The following is a 17,596-nucleotide window of genomic DNA, read 5'->3' as shown; positions in this document are numbered from 1 at the left end:
GTTCCACACTGGTGCTGGTGGGTGTCTCGGGGGAATTACTCGTTTAAGTCCCTCCAAGAAAGCTTTGATGGCAGGCACTCTGAATAAAGAGAGGTGCTGCCTGTTCTGGAGATAGGCTGCTATTGCAGTTAAATGGATGCGTATTGAGGTGTATGCCAGATTGCATCGGTATAGGTGTAAGAGGTAACAGATTATGTTTTGAATGGATGCGTCTAGCGGGTTGATGTCATTGTGGGTGCAGTAAATGACAAACCTCTTCCATTTAGCTGCATAGCAAGCTCTGGTAGTGGGTCTCCTGGCCTCCTTGATGATCTCCATACAGTCAGGTGGCAGGTTTAGGTAGCCAAACTCTAAGACTTCAGGAGCCAGATTGCCAGGTTCAGCTGTTGCGGATCTGGGTGCTGAATTTCGCCATGGCTCTGCGTTAGAAGTGCAGGTTTTATCCGCAGCCTTTGATGCGGCACCACGGAAAGTTCCAGAAAGGTGGTGTACCATGGCTGGCGCGCCCATGTTGAAGCAACTAGGATAAGCGTCAGTGAGTGCTGTCGCAGTTTGCGTGCCACCAGTGGTATTAATGGCGCTGGGGGAAAAGCGTACGCAAATCTGCCGGACCAGTTCATCCATATCGCATTGCCCTGCGATTGTGGATGTGGGAACCTGGCGGCAAAGCTTTGGCATTTTGCGTTTTCGTTTGTGGCGAACAGGTCTATCTCTGGGTGACCCCACTGTTGGAAGTACGGTTTGAGTACTGATGGGTGTAGCTCCCACTCGTGCATCTGGTGGCTGTGTCTGCTGAGCAGATCCGCCATCTGGTTGTCCTTGCCCGGGAGGTGTTCCGCCATGAGGAATATGTTCCTCTGAATGGCCCACTTCCACATGCTCTGAGCCAGATGAGACAACTGTGGAGAGTGTGTTCCTCCCTGCTTCTGTATGTAGTACATGGCAGTCATGTTGTCCGTCCGGATCAACACGACTTTGTTGCACAAGTGTACTTTGAATGCCTTCATTGCCAGGAAGATTGCCATCAGTTCCAGAAGGTTGATGTGCATCTTCTTTTGTTGTGTTGTCCATAGTCCCTGCACTGTGTAATTGAGTACATGAGCTCCCCACCCCTGGAGAGACGCTTCCGCCGTCAGTATTATTTGTGGAACAGGCTCTTGGAACGGTCGGCCCTTGCAAAGGTTTTGTGGATTCAACCAATGCAGAGAGTTGTATGCCCGACCGCTCACCAACACTAGGTCTTTTAATTGCCCGTGAGCCTGATTCCATTGACGTGCTAAGCACTCCTGAAGCGGGCGCATATGTAGTCTTGCGTGCGGGACTATGAAAATGCAGGAGGCCATCATGCCTATCAACTGCATGAACACTCTTGCAGGAAGGGAGTGTTGTGGTTTGAACTTGGAGATCAGCAGTTACATGCTGTCGATCCTCACTAAATTTGGCTGAGCTGTGGCTGCCAGAGTGTCTATAGTCGCGCCCAGGTACTGTTGTACGTGTGCGGGTTGTAGATGTGATTTTGGGTAATTTAGTGAGAATCCCAGACTGTGAAGAAGGTGAATGGTGAGGGACATTTGGCTGGCACATTGCTGGGCTGACTTTGCCTGAACAAGCCAGTCGTCCAGGTAAGGGTAGACGTGAATGTGTCGTCGCCGTAGATGTGCAGCCACTGTAGCTAGGCACTTGGTAAAGACCCTGGGTGCTGTTGTCACGCCGAAGGGGAGGACTTTGAATTGATAGTGCTGTCCCTGAATAGTGAACCTGAGATATTTCCTGTGTGATGGGTGGATGGGTATGTGGAAGTACGCATCTTTGAGGTCTAGAGTGGCTAGGAAGTCTCCCTGGCTGAGCAGCGGCAGAACCTGCTGTAGGGTGAGCATATGAAAATGCTCCGACAGAATGTAGTGGTTGAGGGGTCTGAGGTCTAGTATAGGTCTGAGCGACCCGTCCTTTTATGGGATTAGGAAGTACAGGGAGTACACCCCTGTCCCCTGCTGGTTGACGGGTACGACCTCTATTGCACCTTTTTGCAGCATACTTAGCACTTCCTGTTGCAATAATGCTAAATGCTCTGCGGACATAGGACGGTGCTTTGGCGGTATTGTGGGTGGAGTGGAGGTTAATTCGAGACAGTAACCGTGCTGGATAATATCCCTGACCCACCTGTCCGTGGTGATGGCTTTCCACGTGGACAGGAACCGCTGGAGTCTCCCCCCGACAGGTGTTACGTGGTCGGGGGGAAGGGAGAGGGCGTCACTGTTTGTTCTTGGGTGAGGACCTGGTGTTGCCGTAACCGCGTCCTCTGCCCTTGGTGCTGGAGCCACGATATCCACCTCTGTTGTTTTTATCGTAGGTACTCTGTGTGCCCCCTTTATTGTATGTCTGCTGTGACCCCTGTCCTCTAGCTGCTCCCCTATTCCCGGGGCGACGAAAGGAGCCACTACGAAATGTTTGCGTTTGCAGAGCCCCCATTGACTTTGCAGTGTCAGTGTCCTTTTTTATCTTTAAGGTGGTGTCAACTTCTGGTCCGAATAAGTAGTCGGGGTTGACAGGCTGATTTAGGATGTTGTTTTGAATCTCAGGTTTGAATCCGGAGATTCGTAACCAAGCGTGTCGGCGTAACATGACGCTGGTGTTTATCGCCCTCGCAGCTGTGTCGGCAGCATCTAGTGCGCACTTAATGGATGCGTTTGTAAGAAGTTGTCCCTCTCTGATGAGGAGCTCCGCTGCCTCTTTGTATTCGTCTGGCAGATGTTGGAGTAGTGACTCTAGCGTGTCGTAGTGTGAACGATCGTAGCGAGCCAGGAGGGCCTGTGTATTGGCAATGCGCCAGATGTTTGCTGCTTGAGCTGCAATCCTCTTGCCTGAGGTCTCCAGCACTTTGGACTCCTTGTCTGGGGGAGGAGCATCACCAGTTGTTTGCGAGTGCGCTCGTTTGCGAGCGTTAGCAACCACCATGGAGTCCAGAGGCAATTGACCTCTAATGTACATAGGGTCCCCGGGCGCAAGTTTGTATTTTTTTTCAATCCTGGGGTTCAGCACCCGTGCCCTGGTTGTTTCCTTGAAAATGTCCTTTGCTGGCTTGAGAACACCTTTCAACATGGGCAGAGTCTTGACAGTCCTCTCAGAGGAGGCGAAAGTGTCCACTAAGAAGTCGTCCTCAACTGTGTCAGAGTGGAGTTGCACTCCATGATTGGCTGCAGCACGTTCTATGAGGGCATTGAAGGCAGCAGTGTCCTCTGTGGGAGATGTTTTTGCGCCGTAAAGCTGCGTGTCCTGGGTATCTGTTGCGGCACCCGGGTCTGCAGGGTCATCCCAAGCTTGATCTGGGTCCTGCTGCTCCTCAGGATCTATATCCCTAGGGTAGGTGGTATCATCACCCATGTAATCCTCCATTGCGTCCGTGTCGGAGGGCGTCGGAGAAAAGGACCGGGGATCCGGATAGGAGGTGTGCAGGCGTTCGTATAGAACCGGTTCCGACTCTGCTGGCAGTTTCTGCTTCAGAGGGATTCTGTAAGAGTCCAAGGCCTGCTCTGGCGTGACCTTCCGTTTTCGGAGCATGAGTCTGCCGGTGTCGGCGTCGATGAATTGGGACGGTGAAGGCTCAGTAGGAGAGTGTCCAGTAGATGGGGACCTTGTCTGGCGGACACGTGTTCGGATCTCGAACATCTTCGGCGCCGTGGACGGCGGCAAACCAAAAGTGATGTTGGTTGGTGCCGAAGGTGCCTTTGGAGCCTTTTTCGGGTCGGGGCCTGACGTGGACTGGAGGGCTGCCCGTTCTCTAATGCGTTGCAATGACGCCGCAACTTGTCGCACCGAGAACGCCGAAGGTTCTTTGGTGCCGAGTGGTTCTGTAGAGGTAGGCGTGGACTGCTTCGGAGCCACTGGGTCATCGATTCGAGGAGAGGTAGTAGCGGTCGACGGAGTCGATGACTTGACCCGTGTCGCTGCCTTCGAAGTGGACTCCGATGGAGCGGCCATCTTAACTTTGGTGGTCGGGGCCGATGGCTTCGGTGCCGGGGGCCGAGGCGCTTTTGTGGTACCGATGGCCTTCCTTTTCGGGTCGGTACCGATGTCCGCAGCAGCGAGTTGGGCGCCGAAATCCCTATTAGCGCGTTCGGAGCCAACGGTTTGTGCTGGCGTCGAAGGAGTGGAGGTCTTCGAGGGCTTCGAGCCGACCACTGCTAGTTTCACTTTCGGTTTCTGTGGAACCGGTGCGACGATTGGTTTCGGTTTCGTTGAAGGGAAACCAGTCTTTTTCGGTAATAATGGCTCTTGCTGGATGTTCGAGGCCGGGCCTGAAGGCGGGGCCGAAGAACTGCGGGATTGATCTCGGGTAGGGCCCGGAGGCGATCCCTCGACCGGAGCCGTAGAATGACCCACTTTGATAGCCTCCGTTTCGATGGGTAGGCCCTGCTCTTCACCAGAGCTATCTTCTTCGGCCCCAAAGGCCTCATCGTAGTCTCCTACCTCATCGTCGGCTTCTTCCCTGTGAAAAAGCGCTTCATCGGCGTCTTCCGATCGCGAATCGCGTTCGGAAGCGGGGCTGGAGTTTATGTCTTCCACGCTTTCAACATCCTCTTACTCGGTGCTGAAGATGTTGGCCGGGGCCGGTGCCGATTGCTGCGCTTCTAATCTCGCTGCTCGTCGATGCCGGAGAGCCTTCTTGGATCGGAATCGGGCACAGGCCATACATTTCGATTTGTCGTGATCTGGCAAGAGGCATTTGTTGCACACCGGGTGGACGTCGATATGTGGATATTTGGCGTGGCATACAGGACACCATTTGAATGGGGTCCTCGATTCCATCGTCGATGTAAGGTCGATGGTTGGATTAAACGGATCCGAAAAACCTGAAGAAGTTTGCTAAACTAAGCAAGAAAGCCGTCGATACCGAGCGGGAACAGTACCAACGAAAACTAGAGGCCTTTTGGCCTTAAACTAAATTTTCCTAACTTGAGCTAAGATAAGCACATCCGAACCCAATGGCGGAAAAAAACAATCTGAGGATGGAGAGGATGCCCATGCGCACTGTGGTCCAGGGGAGGAGTCACCTATCTCAGGATACTTCGAAGACTCTTCCAGGACAACAACGTGCAAACATCCGGACCCAACACTAGGCGGCGATCTATGCACAGATATGAATTCAGCAGCCCACATGCCTCGAACCTATGTATTTCGATAAGTTTAATGAGACAATCTATTTCCGAACCACCACTCTGGCTTGAATATATTGGTATTGTAATACATATCTTTCGGACTTATGAGAAATTCGATGTTTGGACGGAAAAGTCCCTCCCCTGATGATAGACATTTATCCCTGCCCTGAGTGCCCCAGCTGCGGTGATATCTGGATCCTTGGTAACGATTTTTGGTCACGGATCATGCATGTGTGCTAGGACCTAGGCCTGCCTCATGAACTGCAGTCTTTTTATACCAGGAGGGGCACCTAAAATACTACCTCCAATTGGCAGAAGGCTACTTCCTTCACACAAGTGCAGTGGTGGCAGCATCATTTTTAGTAATCAGTAGAATGGACAGGCCTTTTAACCGGTCTCATGGGAGTGGTGTCTCCTGGGCAACTATGGTAAAGGTCTGCAACTCACCGTTGACCTGCTTTGGATTGGGTGCAGCTCTGGGGTGTACGTGTGCCTGTGGGAAGCTGCAGTGCATCAGGAAATGGCATGTGTGGTTGCGTGCGTGTTGGGATAAACATGTGCTTCTAAGAAGATACAGTGCACCAGGAAATAGCATGCATAGTTACATGTACATGCATGGATATATGTGGTCCTCTGAGCTAGTACCACACGTAGGAGATAGCGCACAGTGTTGCATGAGTGCACTGTGATGTATTGCTGCCCAGGAAAAGGTACAGTACATTTGAGGCTGTCGCATGTTTATGTGTTTATGCAGTTTGCATGTATGTTTGCAATGGACACAACACATGGAAGACACTGAGTTCCATTTTGGGAAATGCAGGGCGTGCTGGAGGAGCAGAGAGTGGTAGAGGTTTCCCCCAGACTGATTCATGGAGAGTACACAAGCTGGAGGAAGGAAGTCAAGGTTCTTCAATGCACATTAATAGGGGCTCTTTGATTCCAAAATGAGGTCACTGGCCAAAGCATCTGGAGGAAGGAAATGGAGCTGATAAGGGAATCATAAAGAGGAGGGTCCTGCCCTTTGGCAACCTTTTGATGCACACATTAATGAGGCTGGCATCAGGGTGTGAAACCCATAGTCCCGCTTTTGACCAGCATTTGGGCAGATCAAGGTTGGATACTGTCTTGTTGTGATAGACTGTACTCTTCCTCCAGAGAGCAACAAAGGAGTGGGCAACCCCCAGAACACAAACTTCAAAGATAGAGATGCTAAATCACAAGTATGTCTGGAAACGCATTATAAAAAGGGGAGCTTGTAACTCCCAAATTGTCAATCTAAAGTTGCACAACAGTGTTGAAAATCTCAGCACGAGTTCTGCCTGTTCTAACCAGCACTGGGGAGTAAGGGTCTCCCAGTCTCCCATACTGGATGAGGGGACATCGTCAAACACTCACTTGGAGCCTGTAGCACCAGCTTCTGTCTGACCCAAGAACAGTGCTGCCTGCGAGGTGAAAGATTGCTTGGAGGGAGTGAGGTCCAGTGGGGATCCTGGGAGCAGAGTGTGAGATTCAAGTCCGACGAGACTGAAGTGCTGATTGGGTTTCTGGACCATATGCCAAAGTCTGCTGCTCAGCGAGGGCCACGGTGAAGAAAAAGGTGTACCGTGTTGATCTTGCATTGTGAGAGAAGGAGGGCCATTGCCCGATACAGCTCCGAGACCCGAAGACGGTCGCCACCACATTTATGCTGTCTGCGCCTGCGTATGCCAGGTGAGGACCACGGTGAAGTCAGAGGGCCAATCACCCTCTGTGTGCTGCTGGTATCCTACTTGGGTGTCAGGAGGAAGGGACCATGAAGGAAGAAGAAGGTTGTCTCCCTGAATCCACCTGCAGCAAAGAAGACACTGCGGGCCCCGGGCCATTACCTGTGGAAAGTGAGAGCAACTACTTCAACTCCCCCATCTGGGAGCATCGGAGACCTGTCCATGGAATCTAGGAGAGGCTTATCACATCAGGGGAGTGCTGAGGATGTCGGCCACCATGACTGCAGCTTCCCAACCCTCTGGGATCAGTCAGGCTGCCGAGGTGCACCTGGGGACTCTAAACCACGACTCCGCGAGTAAGATCAACAATAAGACCACCAGGCCCTTGGGAACTTGCTCGGACTTATACACTCCATCGTTGGAACTCAGATCTTTGCAACAGAGCCCCCGTAAAACTTCCGAGACCCGAATGTATTAGCGCCGCCTAGCATGGATGGTGCCACTTGAGTATAGGGAATGACCATCAGCCAAAAGCGGGAAAGTGAGACTGGAAAGCTGATCTGGGTAACGCTAGTGGGCTTGCCTCTAGAGGGCTATGTAAATTAACCGCAATGTGTTGTATTGTAATCTGTGTTAGGAGATAAATTCTTCTTTATACATAAAAGCAAGTATTTGACTTAACAAAACGTTATCAGGGTTGCTGGATGTATTCAGAGTTGTGAGCCTGTGTACACCTTACACCAATCTCCTTCCAGGGAAGGCTTGGACTGCTCAACCCACGCTATCACTGAGAGTCAAGTGCTGAAGGGGCGCTTGACCCAGGAGAAGGCTTGGACTGCTCAACCCACGCTATCACTGAGAGTCAAGTGCTGAAGGGGCGCTTGACCCAAGAGAAGGCTTGGACTGCTCAACCCACGCTATCACCGAGAGTCAAGCGCTGAAGGGGCACTTGACCCAAGAGAAGGCTTGGACTGCTCAACCCACGCTATCACCGAGAGTCAAGTGCTGAAGGGGCGCTTGACCCAGGAGAAGGCTTGGACTGCTCAACCCACGCTATCACTGAGAGTCAAGTGCTGAAGGGGCGCTTGACCCAAGAGAAGGCTTGGACTGCTCAACCCATGCTATCACTGAGAGTCAAGTGCTGAAGGGGCGCTTGACCCAAGAGAAGGCTTGGACTACTCAACCCACGCTATCACTGAGAGTCAAGCGCTGAAGGGGCACTTGACCCAAGAGAAGGCTTGGACTGCTCAACCCACGCTATCACTGAGAGTCAAGTGCTGAAGGGGCGCTTGACCCAAGAGAAGGCTTGGACTACTAAACCCATGCTATCACTGAGAGTCAAGTGCTGAAGGGGTACTTGACCCAGGAGAAGGCTTGGACTACTCAACCCACGCTATCACTGAGAGTCAAGTGCTGAAGGGGCACTTGACCCAAGAGAAGGCTTGGACTACTCAACCCCCGCTATCACTGAGAGTCAAGCGCTGAAGGGGTGCTTGACCCAAGAGAAGGCTTGGACTACTCAACCCACGCTATCACTGAGAGTCAAGCACTGAAGGGGCGCTTGACCCAGGAGAAGGCTTGGACTACTCAACCCACGCTATCACCGAGAGTCAAGTGCTGAAGGGGCGCTTGACCCAGGAGAAGGCTTGGACTGCTCAACCCACGCTATCACTGAGAGTCAAGTGCTGAAGGGGCGCTTGACCCAGGAGAAGGCTTGGACTACTCAACCCACGCTATCACTGAGAGTCAAGTGCTGAAGGGGTACTTGACCCAAGAGAAGGCTTGGACTACTCAACCCCCGCTATCACTGAGAGTCAAGCGCTGAAGGGGTACTTGACCCAAGAGAAGGCTTGGACTACTCAACCCACGCTATCACTGAGAGTCAAGCACTGAAGGGGCGCTTGACCCAGGAGAAGGCTTGGACTGCTCAACCCACGCTATCACTGAGAGTCAAGCGCTGAAGGGGTACTTGACCCAAGAGAAGGCTTGGACTACTCAACCCACGCTATCACTGAGAGTCAAGCGCTGAAGGGGCGCTTGACCCAGGTGCCCAGAGCCCATAGTAGGCCTGGCCCCGGGATATCAGGAGTAGAAACCCTCAACCACCAGAGTTGGGCCCCGTGTCTCCTGCTTGCCCCGTGGCCCTCTGAAAGGGGTTGTGATGTTACGACATAGAGGTCTGTGCATGTTTGCTAATGTTTCCATTCATACTGTAGATAGATGTCTGCTAGGAATATGAATGGCCGAGTTGGTTGAGCTGCTTACAGAGTAGTGTTTTTAGTAGGAGCTTTGTTTACTTGACATAGTTTAACCTCTTCCATGCTCATGACGGCTCCCGGCCGTCATGAGTCACGGTGGGCGTGTGCTGATGACGGCCGGGAGCCGTCATGACCACGCCCGCGATTGGAATGTTCAGCACGCTGCGGTGGAATTTGCGCCGCAGCGAAGAGGCTAGAAGGCTTCTCATCAACAAACCAAATAGTAAATGTTAGTGAATCGAATGCGTTCTAGTATACTCAAATAATTTACTTCAGGCCCAACATACAACCCCAGCAGTAACATCACTTGTTTTACAAAACTGTGGTCTAGTCTTGTCGAGCTTTCCATCAGAGACCGACAGCATGCTTTTAAACAAAATAATGATTTCCTGAAATCTGAAGCAGTGACATCACAAAGTCAACACACGGAATGCTTACAAATATTTACGCAACACCACATCTACCACTGAAAGGAAAAGAAAACTAAGAAAGTGTTTGCGAGACACTGCAGGGAATAGAGTCTAGTATCGTGTGATGCAGAGGAGAGCGAGCAATTTTATTTCTGAACCTGCCTTGCGCACAGAAAGAGGTTACCCACAGTTTACCATTATGCTGCTAGGTGTAGAAGCAGTGTCCTGACCTCTGGAGCCAACTGCTCAAAGGTGGCCTTCTCTGGCCCGCTGCCAAACAGATTGGGCATCGGATTCTGCTCCAGCCTGGAACAAAATACAACATAAGATGGAAGATTGAGATCTTGGTTGGACAACATAATTCAAATTCACTGCAGACAAAAATTAGAAATACTGAATGGAGAGCACAATATCTCAAGCTTTCTTCTGGACAGCTACCCAGGTCTAGAACTTCCTAGCCACTCAGATCCAGCAAGCGCCATCATTCCTGCTCTTTGGGAAGAAACTGAAGACCCTCATCTTCAAGCAATGCCTCACCAACATGTAAACATCTGGGGAATGGGCATCAATGGAATTCTCTATCTAATCTGCATCAACCCCCTCTTCTCAACCACCTCTCGACCATGTCACTTTTATAGTGCCATATTAAATTTATAGGTAGACTGGCACTACATAATTCCCCATGCATACATAAAAGCTGTAGAACCATAAACTATATTAAAGAGAGTCCGTTCAATAGGGCAAACGAGGAGGGATGAGAGGTGGAATACTAAAAGAACTGAGCAGAGGAAAGGAGGTGGAAGCGTGAAGAAAGCAGATACCCTTGCAAGACGTAATGATCAATTGAATAGTGTTGTAATCTCCTATTCCTGTTTGACATATCCCTCAAACGGTGAAGGAATTGTTTATTTTGAATTCAAAAGATTTTCCTTCAGTTCCTTTAAAGCCAGTCTCATACAACTGTAGAATCAGGGAGCCAAACAGGCTATTTGTCGTTGAAGAACTGCAACAACCCGTGCCATCTTACTGCAGACAGACATTTTCCATTTGCAAGAATGGGTTCATCGATTTAAAGGTGCCTAAGTTGGGAAACTGGAGTGGTCCTCTTCATCTTAGACCCATAGTGCCCTCGTGTGGCCACTGAGGGAAATGCATCTCAGCTAAACAGTGTCTGCGTTTAGGCAAATGGAGAGAGACTTTTTTTTTAACAAGACTGGAGGCTCCTATTATGCTTTTCTTATGTTGCATTTTATAAAATAGCAGCCAAGATAAAACGAAAACTACAGTTCCCAGAAGGCCAAGAGAGCAAAAGGGCAATGGAGAAACGTGGAATCCAAGACATCAACCAATGAATGGGCAGAACTGAGTATAATGCTTGTCCTGACTGCGAACAGCCCTCTTTTCTTGCTGCTCGCAATCAAGATAAGTATATACTCTCTCAGTTTTGACGTATTTCTATTGCGCATTGTTATTTATCTGCTTGGTATTGTTTAACGTTGATTGCTGGCTTATAGGAGTTAATCCCTTTTGATAAGCCGCCGCAGGGTGCTGCGCTGTTTCCCGCTGCTCGCGCGCTCATTAGTGCGTTGCGTCGCAGCCATTTCTCCTACCGTTTATTTCCTAACGGTTTTTGGCTTCAAGTTGAGCCTCCTCGCCTGCTGTGTCTCTTGTCCTGAGCTTCTCCGTCCACACGTTGGTAGAGTCCGGACCCTTGGGAAAGGTTTTCCCTGCTAACCCGGCCTCTCTGTGTTCCTCCAAACGCTAAGGGGTGGTATTAGGCTCTCTCTCTCAGCCTGCTGGTTAACCCTTTGTTCCCCACTCTTCTCCCTTTGTTTTTGCTATGGAGGTTGACAGCTCTCCTGGGTCTGATTTTCATAATGAAGAAGGGGAGTCATTTAAGAATGATTTCAATACGTTTATTAATTCCTCTGTGGAAAATGCTGTTCAAACCTCTATGAAGAGATTTTCTAAGGATATGGAAAACTCTATGCTATCTCTAATGTCCAAAGCTTTGGCCCATTCTGCGGGGGATAGCAGAAAGAGAAAGCTTGTACCTTCCAGCAATAATTCCAAGGTGTCTGCGACTATGAAGTCACGAGTGCACAGTGAGGTTTCCTCACGCGAGGTTGAGGACGTAGTGCCTCCCAGGCCTCCTGCTAAGGAGGGGTTTAATGTTAAGAATGCTGGTAAATGTAAATCAAAATAAAAAAATGCCGAGGTACCTAAAAAATTGGTTATTTCTCAAATAATGGACACGGATGACGATCTTGGAGACGCCGATGATGCGTTTGACCTTTTAGATGCCAATGATCCTTCTTCCCCTCCTGCTATGTTATGTTAAAATTTCTTATAAAGCGCTCGAAAACCAAGTGGTTTCTTGGCGCTGGACTTAAGAAGCTTTTCTGGAGCCACGTGTTAGTTGTAAATGGAGTCTATTTATAAGCTTGGGTAAATAGCCAGATCTTGAGTAATCTACGGAATCTAACAGATTCAGTGCAAGTTCCTATATCTAAAGGGAGAGTGTTCCAGAAACGGGGGGCCAGTACTGCAAACCTGCAGCCACCTATTCGTTTCCATTTGTAGGAAGGAATGACTAGGAGGTTCTTATGAGCAGAGCGTAAGCTCCGTGGAGGTTAATATTTCTGAACAAGTCTGGATACAAATTTTGGGTTAGTTTCTTACAAGGTTTTAAAAATGAGGCAACCGACTTTAAACGCGCATCTTTTCAGGATGGGAAGCCAATGTAGCTCTTTCATAGTAGGGGGTATATGTTCCCATCTGCGTTGTTGGAATATCAACCTTGCTGCCTGGTTCTGAACCTAAAAAGAAGTCAAGAACTGATTCTTTTTCTTTTCAACCTATTTTTGGATTCGGAGGGTGCTCCCATGTTTGACCCTTCTACTAGTCGTCCCCCTAACTCTTCGGAAGGGTTCCCTGCCTCTCATGTAGGTGACTATATTTCAGCTAGGCTTTGTCTGCCTTTGGACAAATCCACCAGATCCCAGCTCAAGTGGGAATGTCCCAAACCTTCCCTTCCTTCCAATATCTCCTCTACTCCGACTATTGATCAACCCTTGTCAACTTTCTTCTCAAAGTTTGGAAAAGATACTCATAAAGGGGTGGATAGGGCCTGGCCTACCTGTCAGGACAAATTATTGGAAATTGTAGGGCCTTTGGCTCGTATGTTTGACATGACAGAGTCTGCTCATTTGGACGGATCAGATTTGGACCCCGAGGATGTTTCTTTATGGGTCCAAAGAGCCTTTTGCCTCCTGGATAATGCCAATTCGTCAATCATACGTGAGCGCCCCAAAGGCCTTCTTATCACGTTGGATCCCAAGTTGGCTAACTTGGCTACCCTTGATTCGGGTATTAAGACAGACGGTCTTTTGTTTCGTGACTCGTTAGTAAAGGATCTAAGTAAATTTGTCTCTACCTTTGCCTCCATCGATAAGGCTCAACAATCCTTAAAGACAGTTTTTACCCAGCGGGTTTTTGGACGGGCCGGTAGAGGCAGGGGTCGCTTTACCGGCCGTCCATACCACAATCAAGGCTCCAGAGGATCTTTCAACTCAAATTTCAACTACCAGAAGTTTAAACCCCAGTTCTATCCGCAACGAGGTCGCAGTTTCAGGGATCATGGACAAAAAATCTTCTGCAACAATAACCAACAAGGTGAGTCTCTCAGAGCCTCCCCCCGTAGGGGGTCGTTTAAGTCTTGTTCTTCCAAAATGACTAACTCTAACTGCAGATCCGTGGGTTCTAAGCTCTATCAAAGGTTATTTTATAGATTTCTACGCTCCACCTTTCCAAACAGTTTTCCCTCCTCCTCTCGTTTTTTCCACCGACATGGCCAATCTCGTTTCTCTCGAGGTGCAGTCCCTTTTGCTGAAACACGCTCTTCAAGCCGCTCCTCTAGACCGTCCAGGGTTTCTCAGTTCTATCTTTCTAGTACGAAAAAAGAACAAGAAAATGCGTCCGGTCATATATCTCAAGTGGATCAACCAATTTGTAGTTTATCGTCACTTCAAAATGGAGACCATCATCATCTCAGGGACTCTCTCCACTTACACGATTGGATGGTTAGAAAAGACTTGCAGGACGCGTACCTTAGTATTCTTATCCATCCTTCCCACAGCAAAGTTCTACAGTTTCAGGGGCTAGGAGTGACTTACCACTTTTTCTCTCTCCCCTTCGGGCTATTGTCAGCACCATGGTGCTTTACAAAGATCATGAAACCAGTGGGGACTTATCGCAGGTCTCTTGGGGTCAGGTTACTTATTTACCTCGACGACATTTTAATTATGAATTTGGACAAACAGACACTTTTCTCTCATTTGGAGATCACTCGGTCCCTTCTTTCAGAGCTGGGCTTTCTTCTCAATCCCCAAAAATCCATGCTCATTCCTTCCCAACAGATAAGAGTTCCCCGGTTTTCTGGTAGATTCTTCAACAGCTTCGCTTCATCTGCCTCAAACAAAGGTGCAGCCATAAAATCGGAAATTTCCCAAGTGCTTCGGAGCTCCTCGATTTCTCTCAGCTCTCTGGCCAGAATTGTAGGTCTTTTGTCTGCCTCCATTCAAGCAATCTTTCCAGGACCTCTGCACTATCGAGTGCTCCAGCGCCTAAAAACTCGCCACCTGCGTCAAGGCCTAGCTTATTCAGATCTGATTTCCTTAGACACAGATTCTCGTTTAAAGCTCCAATGGTGGATAGACCATTTAGATGCGTGGAACGGCAGGACAATCTTTGCCTCAGCCCCAGATCTTGTATTAGAATCAGATGCAAGTCTGTCCCGTTGGGGCGCCCGATGTGGTTCAATCTCGACTGGCAGTACATGGTCACAAAATCCAAGCCACTTGTGGAGTTGGCAAAGAGTCTTTGGGAATTTTGCATTCTCAACAAGATTTCAGTCAGAGCCGAATACCTTCCAGGCAATCTCAATTCCATCGCAGATTGGCACTCTCATTACCTACGGGACTCCAGCGATTGGAAGCTTCTTTCATCCGTCTTTCAATCTCTGTCCCAAAAATGGGGCCCTTTGCAAATCGATCTCTTTGCCTCTCATCTCAATTCCCAGCTTCCTCTCCTTCAGTTGGCGCCTAGATCCGCTGGCTCTTGCCACAGACGCTTTCCTCCAGGATTGGTCTCTTCATCGCAACTACGCCTTTCCCCCTATCATCATGATAAACAGAGTCCTTGCTCAGTCCAGACGCCAACAAGCCTCTCTGGTGATAGTTGTTCCCTATTTGGTTCCCGTCTCTGCTGGAGATGGCAGTGGACTTTCCTGTTCTTCTTCCTTCTTACAACAATCTTGTGATGGATCCTTTGGGTCGTCCTCACAGTCTCATTTTGGACAACAATCTGACCCTGTCCGCGTGGAAGATCCCGGGCCTAACCTCCTTGATCACTGCATTTCACAGGAAGCTTCTCTCTTTATTAGCAGAGCCTGGGCTCCAGGCACAACAAAAGCTTACAAATCAGCTTGGTCTTTATGGACAAGCTGGTGTGTGGGAAAACATGTCGATCCCTTTTCAGCAAATTTAACTTACGTTGACAATTTTCTGGCATCTGAAGCCAGTTCAGGTAAGTCTTACAGAACGGTTAACCTTTACAGATCAGTAATCTCCCTCAATCACAATACGGTGGGCGGCAAGCCAGTGGGCACACATCCTCTGGTTTGTCGGCTCCTTCGGGGAGTAAAGTTTTCCAAGCCTCCGTCACCAAGGTACTCTAAGTTATGGAATGCAAATCTAGTTCTCAAACTTTTTTCCGATTGGCCAGATAATACTGCTCTTTCTCTGAAGACGCTTTCTGCCAAACTTACTATGCTATTGTGCTTGGTTTCTATCAAACGTGTTTCTGATGTTAAGGATATGGATGGTTTCCTCTCGGCAATTTACCCTGTCTGGGGTGATGTTTCACATCAACAAATGTACAAAAACTAACTAAATTCTGTATTTTATCCTGATTTTCCTTCTCAACCTAAATTGTGTGTAGGTCAATGCCTCAAGGTGTATGAGCGTCCTCGCATTCCCATCTTCTCATTTCATTTTGCAAACCTCACAAGCCTGTTTCTTCTGCCACCCTTGCCTGTTGGGTTATGTCCCTTGCTGGTATTGATGTTTCTATCTTCGGTGCCCACTCTGCCAGGGGAGCCATGGCCTCCAAAGCCTTTTGGGCAGGCTCCAGATTGGAGGACATTCTGTGATCGGCTGATTGGTCCAATGACAAAGTGTTTTGTATGCTTTACTGTAAACCTGTTATTACTGCTGCTTTTTAAGTTGTCGATATGCTTTGAACAAGCATTATAGGAGCCTCCGGTCTGGTCATAAAATGTAGATTTTCCTAGTAATTTATGACGGAAAGTCTTAATTTTTATGTGTTATTTTTTCCCTCCCTTAGCGGCTGCAGCTCTTCCACCAGCAGCTTCCTGACCGGGGACACAGTCCGCTCAAGGTTTCTGATCTGCACCGTCCAGCTTCAGTCTGCATTCCTGGTTCTTCGAACCCAGTTCCAATTCTGAGGATGACGTTCTTGGACTTTTGTCGAGAGTTTTCTATTTGGACTCTAGCCTTTGGAGTGATTCTCTAAATTTTTCCTTTGTTTATGGATAATATCTAGTCTGCTCACCAAAGAAAAGAGGGCTGTTCGCAGTCAGGACAAGCATTATACTCAGTTCTGCCCATTTCTGGTTGAGTTCCTGGATTCCACGTTTCCCCATTGGCCTTTTGCTCTCTTGGCCTTCTGGAAACTGTAGTTTTCATTTTATCTTGGCTGCTATTGAATAAAATGCAAGATAAGAAAAGCATAATACTCGCCCCGTGTCTTTATTAAAATTAAGATCATCCGTCATAAATTACTAGGAAAATCTACATTATAGCTTCTCCTTGTGAAGAGCTATTTCTCACAATACTTTGGCAAATGTGGGGTGGGAGGAGGATACAAAGTGATCGGTACACTCCTGTATCAGATCGAGATGGCTAGGTCATGAGGAATTGAGCTGCCGCTGACAGAGCTGGAGTCAGGTCCAAACAAACTGCAATTGTGTGAAGGACGGACATTTGAGGAAAACCAGCCCAGAAGAGATGAGGACCTGGAGCACCGAAGACCAATGACCCACAAGTGGGTCAAATGCACTAACTCTGATGGAGACACAGGCGAGCAAACTTGCACGGCACCACTAAGTGACAGGCTGCAGTGGGCCTTTGACAAAGTGTTCTGGATGCGAGGCTGTCATGCATCTCCTGGTGTGGAGTGAACATCCGTTGACTTCTTGAAGCAACCACCCCATGCTCGAGAAGAAAGCAGAGTTTACCCCAGCCCCCACCCCCCGTGAGTGCAGTCCTATATGTGGATTTGGGCTCTAAACTTGGAGCCATTTGGACCAGTTGGATTTCGATGTCACATTAGCCCTAAACTAAGGAGGTTACCATCCCGCCCAATGACTGCCCCTGGGACCCCCGATACTCAAAATACTGGACTATGAACAGCCTCTGATGTTAGCTGCCACCCACTGATGCCAACCCAACTTCAGTAACACCGTGAGCACGGACTGTGCACCACCAGTAATTCTCTGCGCAATGACTGACCGCGCCCAAATGAAACCCAGCAGACACCTGTGAAAAAATCTGTATCCACAGACCCGAGGTAAATAATACTTAATTACTGGAAAATTCCACGCGGAGTCACTTTCCATCACGCTTCACCAGTACAGCCCCTTTTGGATAGGGCCCATTTCTCGTTTTGGTGTCTGAGAACACCATGGAGGGAGGCACGCGCTGAGCTCTTGCTAGGATTCTTTTGGCAGCAAGTTAAGGGAAATGTCAGCAGACAGACACAGATACCGTTGCTGCCAGAGTCCTTTCTGATCTAGGATTCATTAACTGCCCTTTTCCTTGGTAAAGACAAGCGTGTACGACCCCTTTGACATAGTAAACCCCTCCAGTCTCAAGGCCGAGTCCATAAAACTGTTTGGAGTCCTGCCTTGGCACCAGAAGTTGCTAGAACCTTCTATTTGTGTTCATTTTAACCTCCTGACATTTCTGTTCTATCTTGTACGAGTTATC

The 17,596-nt window shown here is 48.9% G+C and overlaps 1 protein-coding gene across 3 annotated transcripts in view; it reads right to left on the bottom strand.

Annotated features, from left to right (window-relative positions):
* Positions 1-17,596, bottom strand: part of LOC146771208 (N-fatty-acyl-amino acid synthase/hydrolase PM20D1-like) — a 207,938-nt gene that overhangs the window by 106,582 nt on the left and 83,760 nt on the right. For all 3 annotated transcript variants that reach the window (XM_085640295.1, XM_085640294.1, XM_085640296.1), the window contains one exon: positions 9,758-9,833. In XM_085640295.1, the coding sequence (XP_085496421.1) occupies positions 9,758-9,833 (76 nt within the window). The remainder of the gene's footprint in view (positions 1-9,757; positions 9,834-17,596) is intronic.

Source organism: Triturus cristatus, unplaced genomic scaffold (assembly GCF_964204655.1).
Source record: "Triturus cristatus unplaced genomic scaffold, aTriCri1.1 SCAFFOLD_255, whole genome shotgun sequence".
Taxonomy (NCBI): Eukaryota; Metazoa; Chordata; class Amphibia; order Caudata; family Salamandridae; genus Triturus; species Triturus cristatus.
Note: the sequence above shows the minus strand (reverse complement) of the source record. Positions and strands in the feature narration are given on the sequence as shown.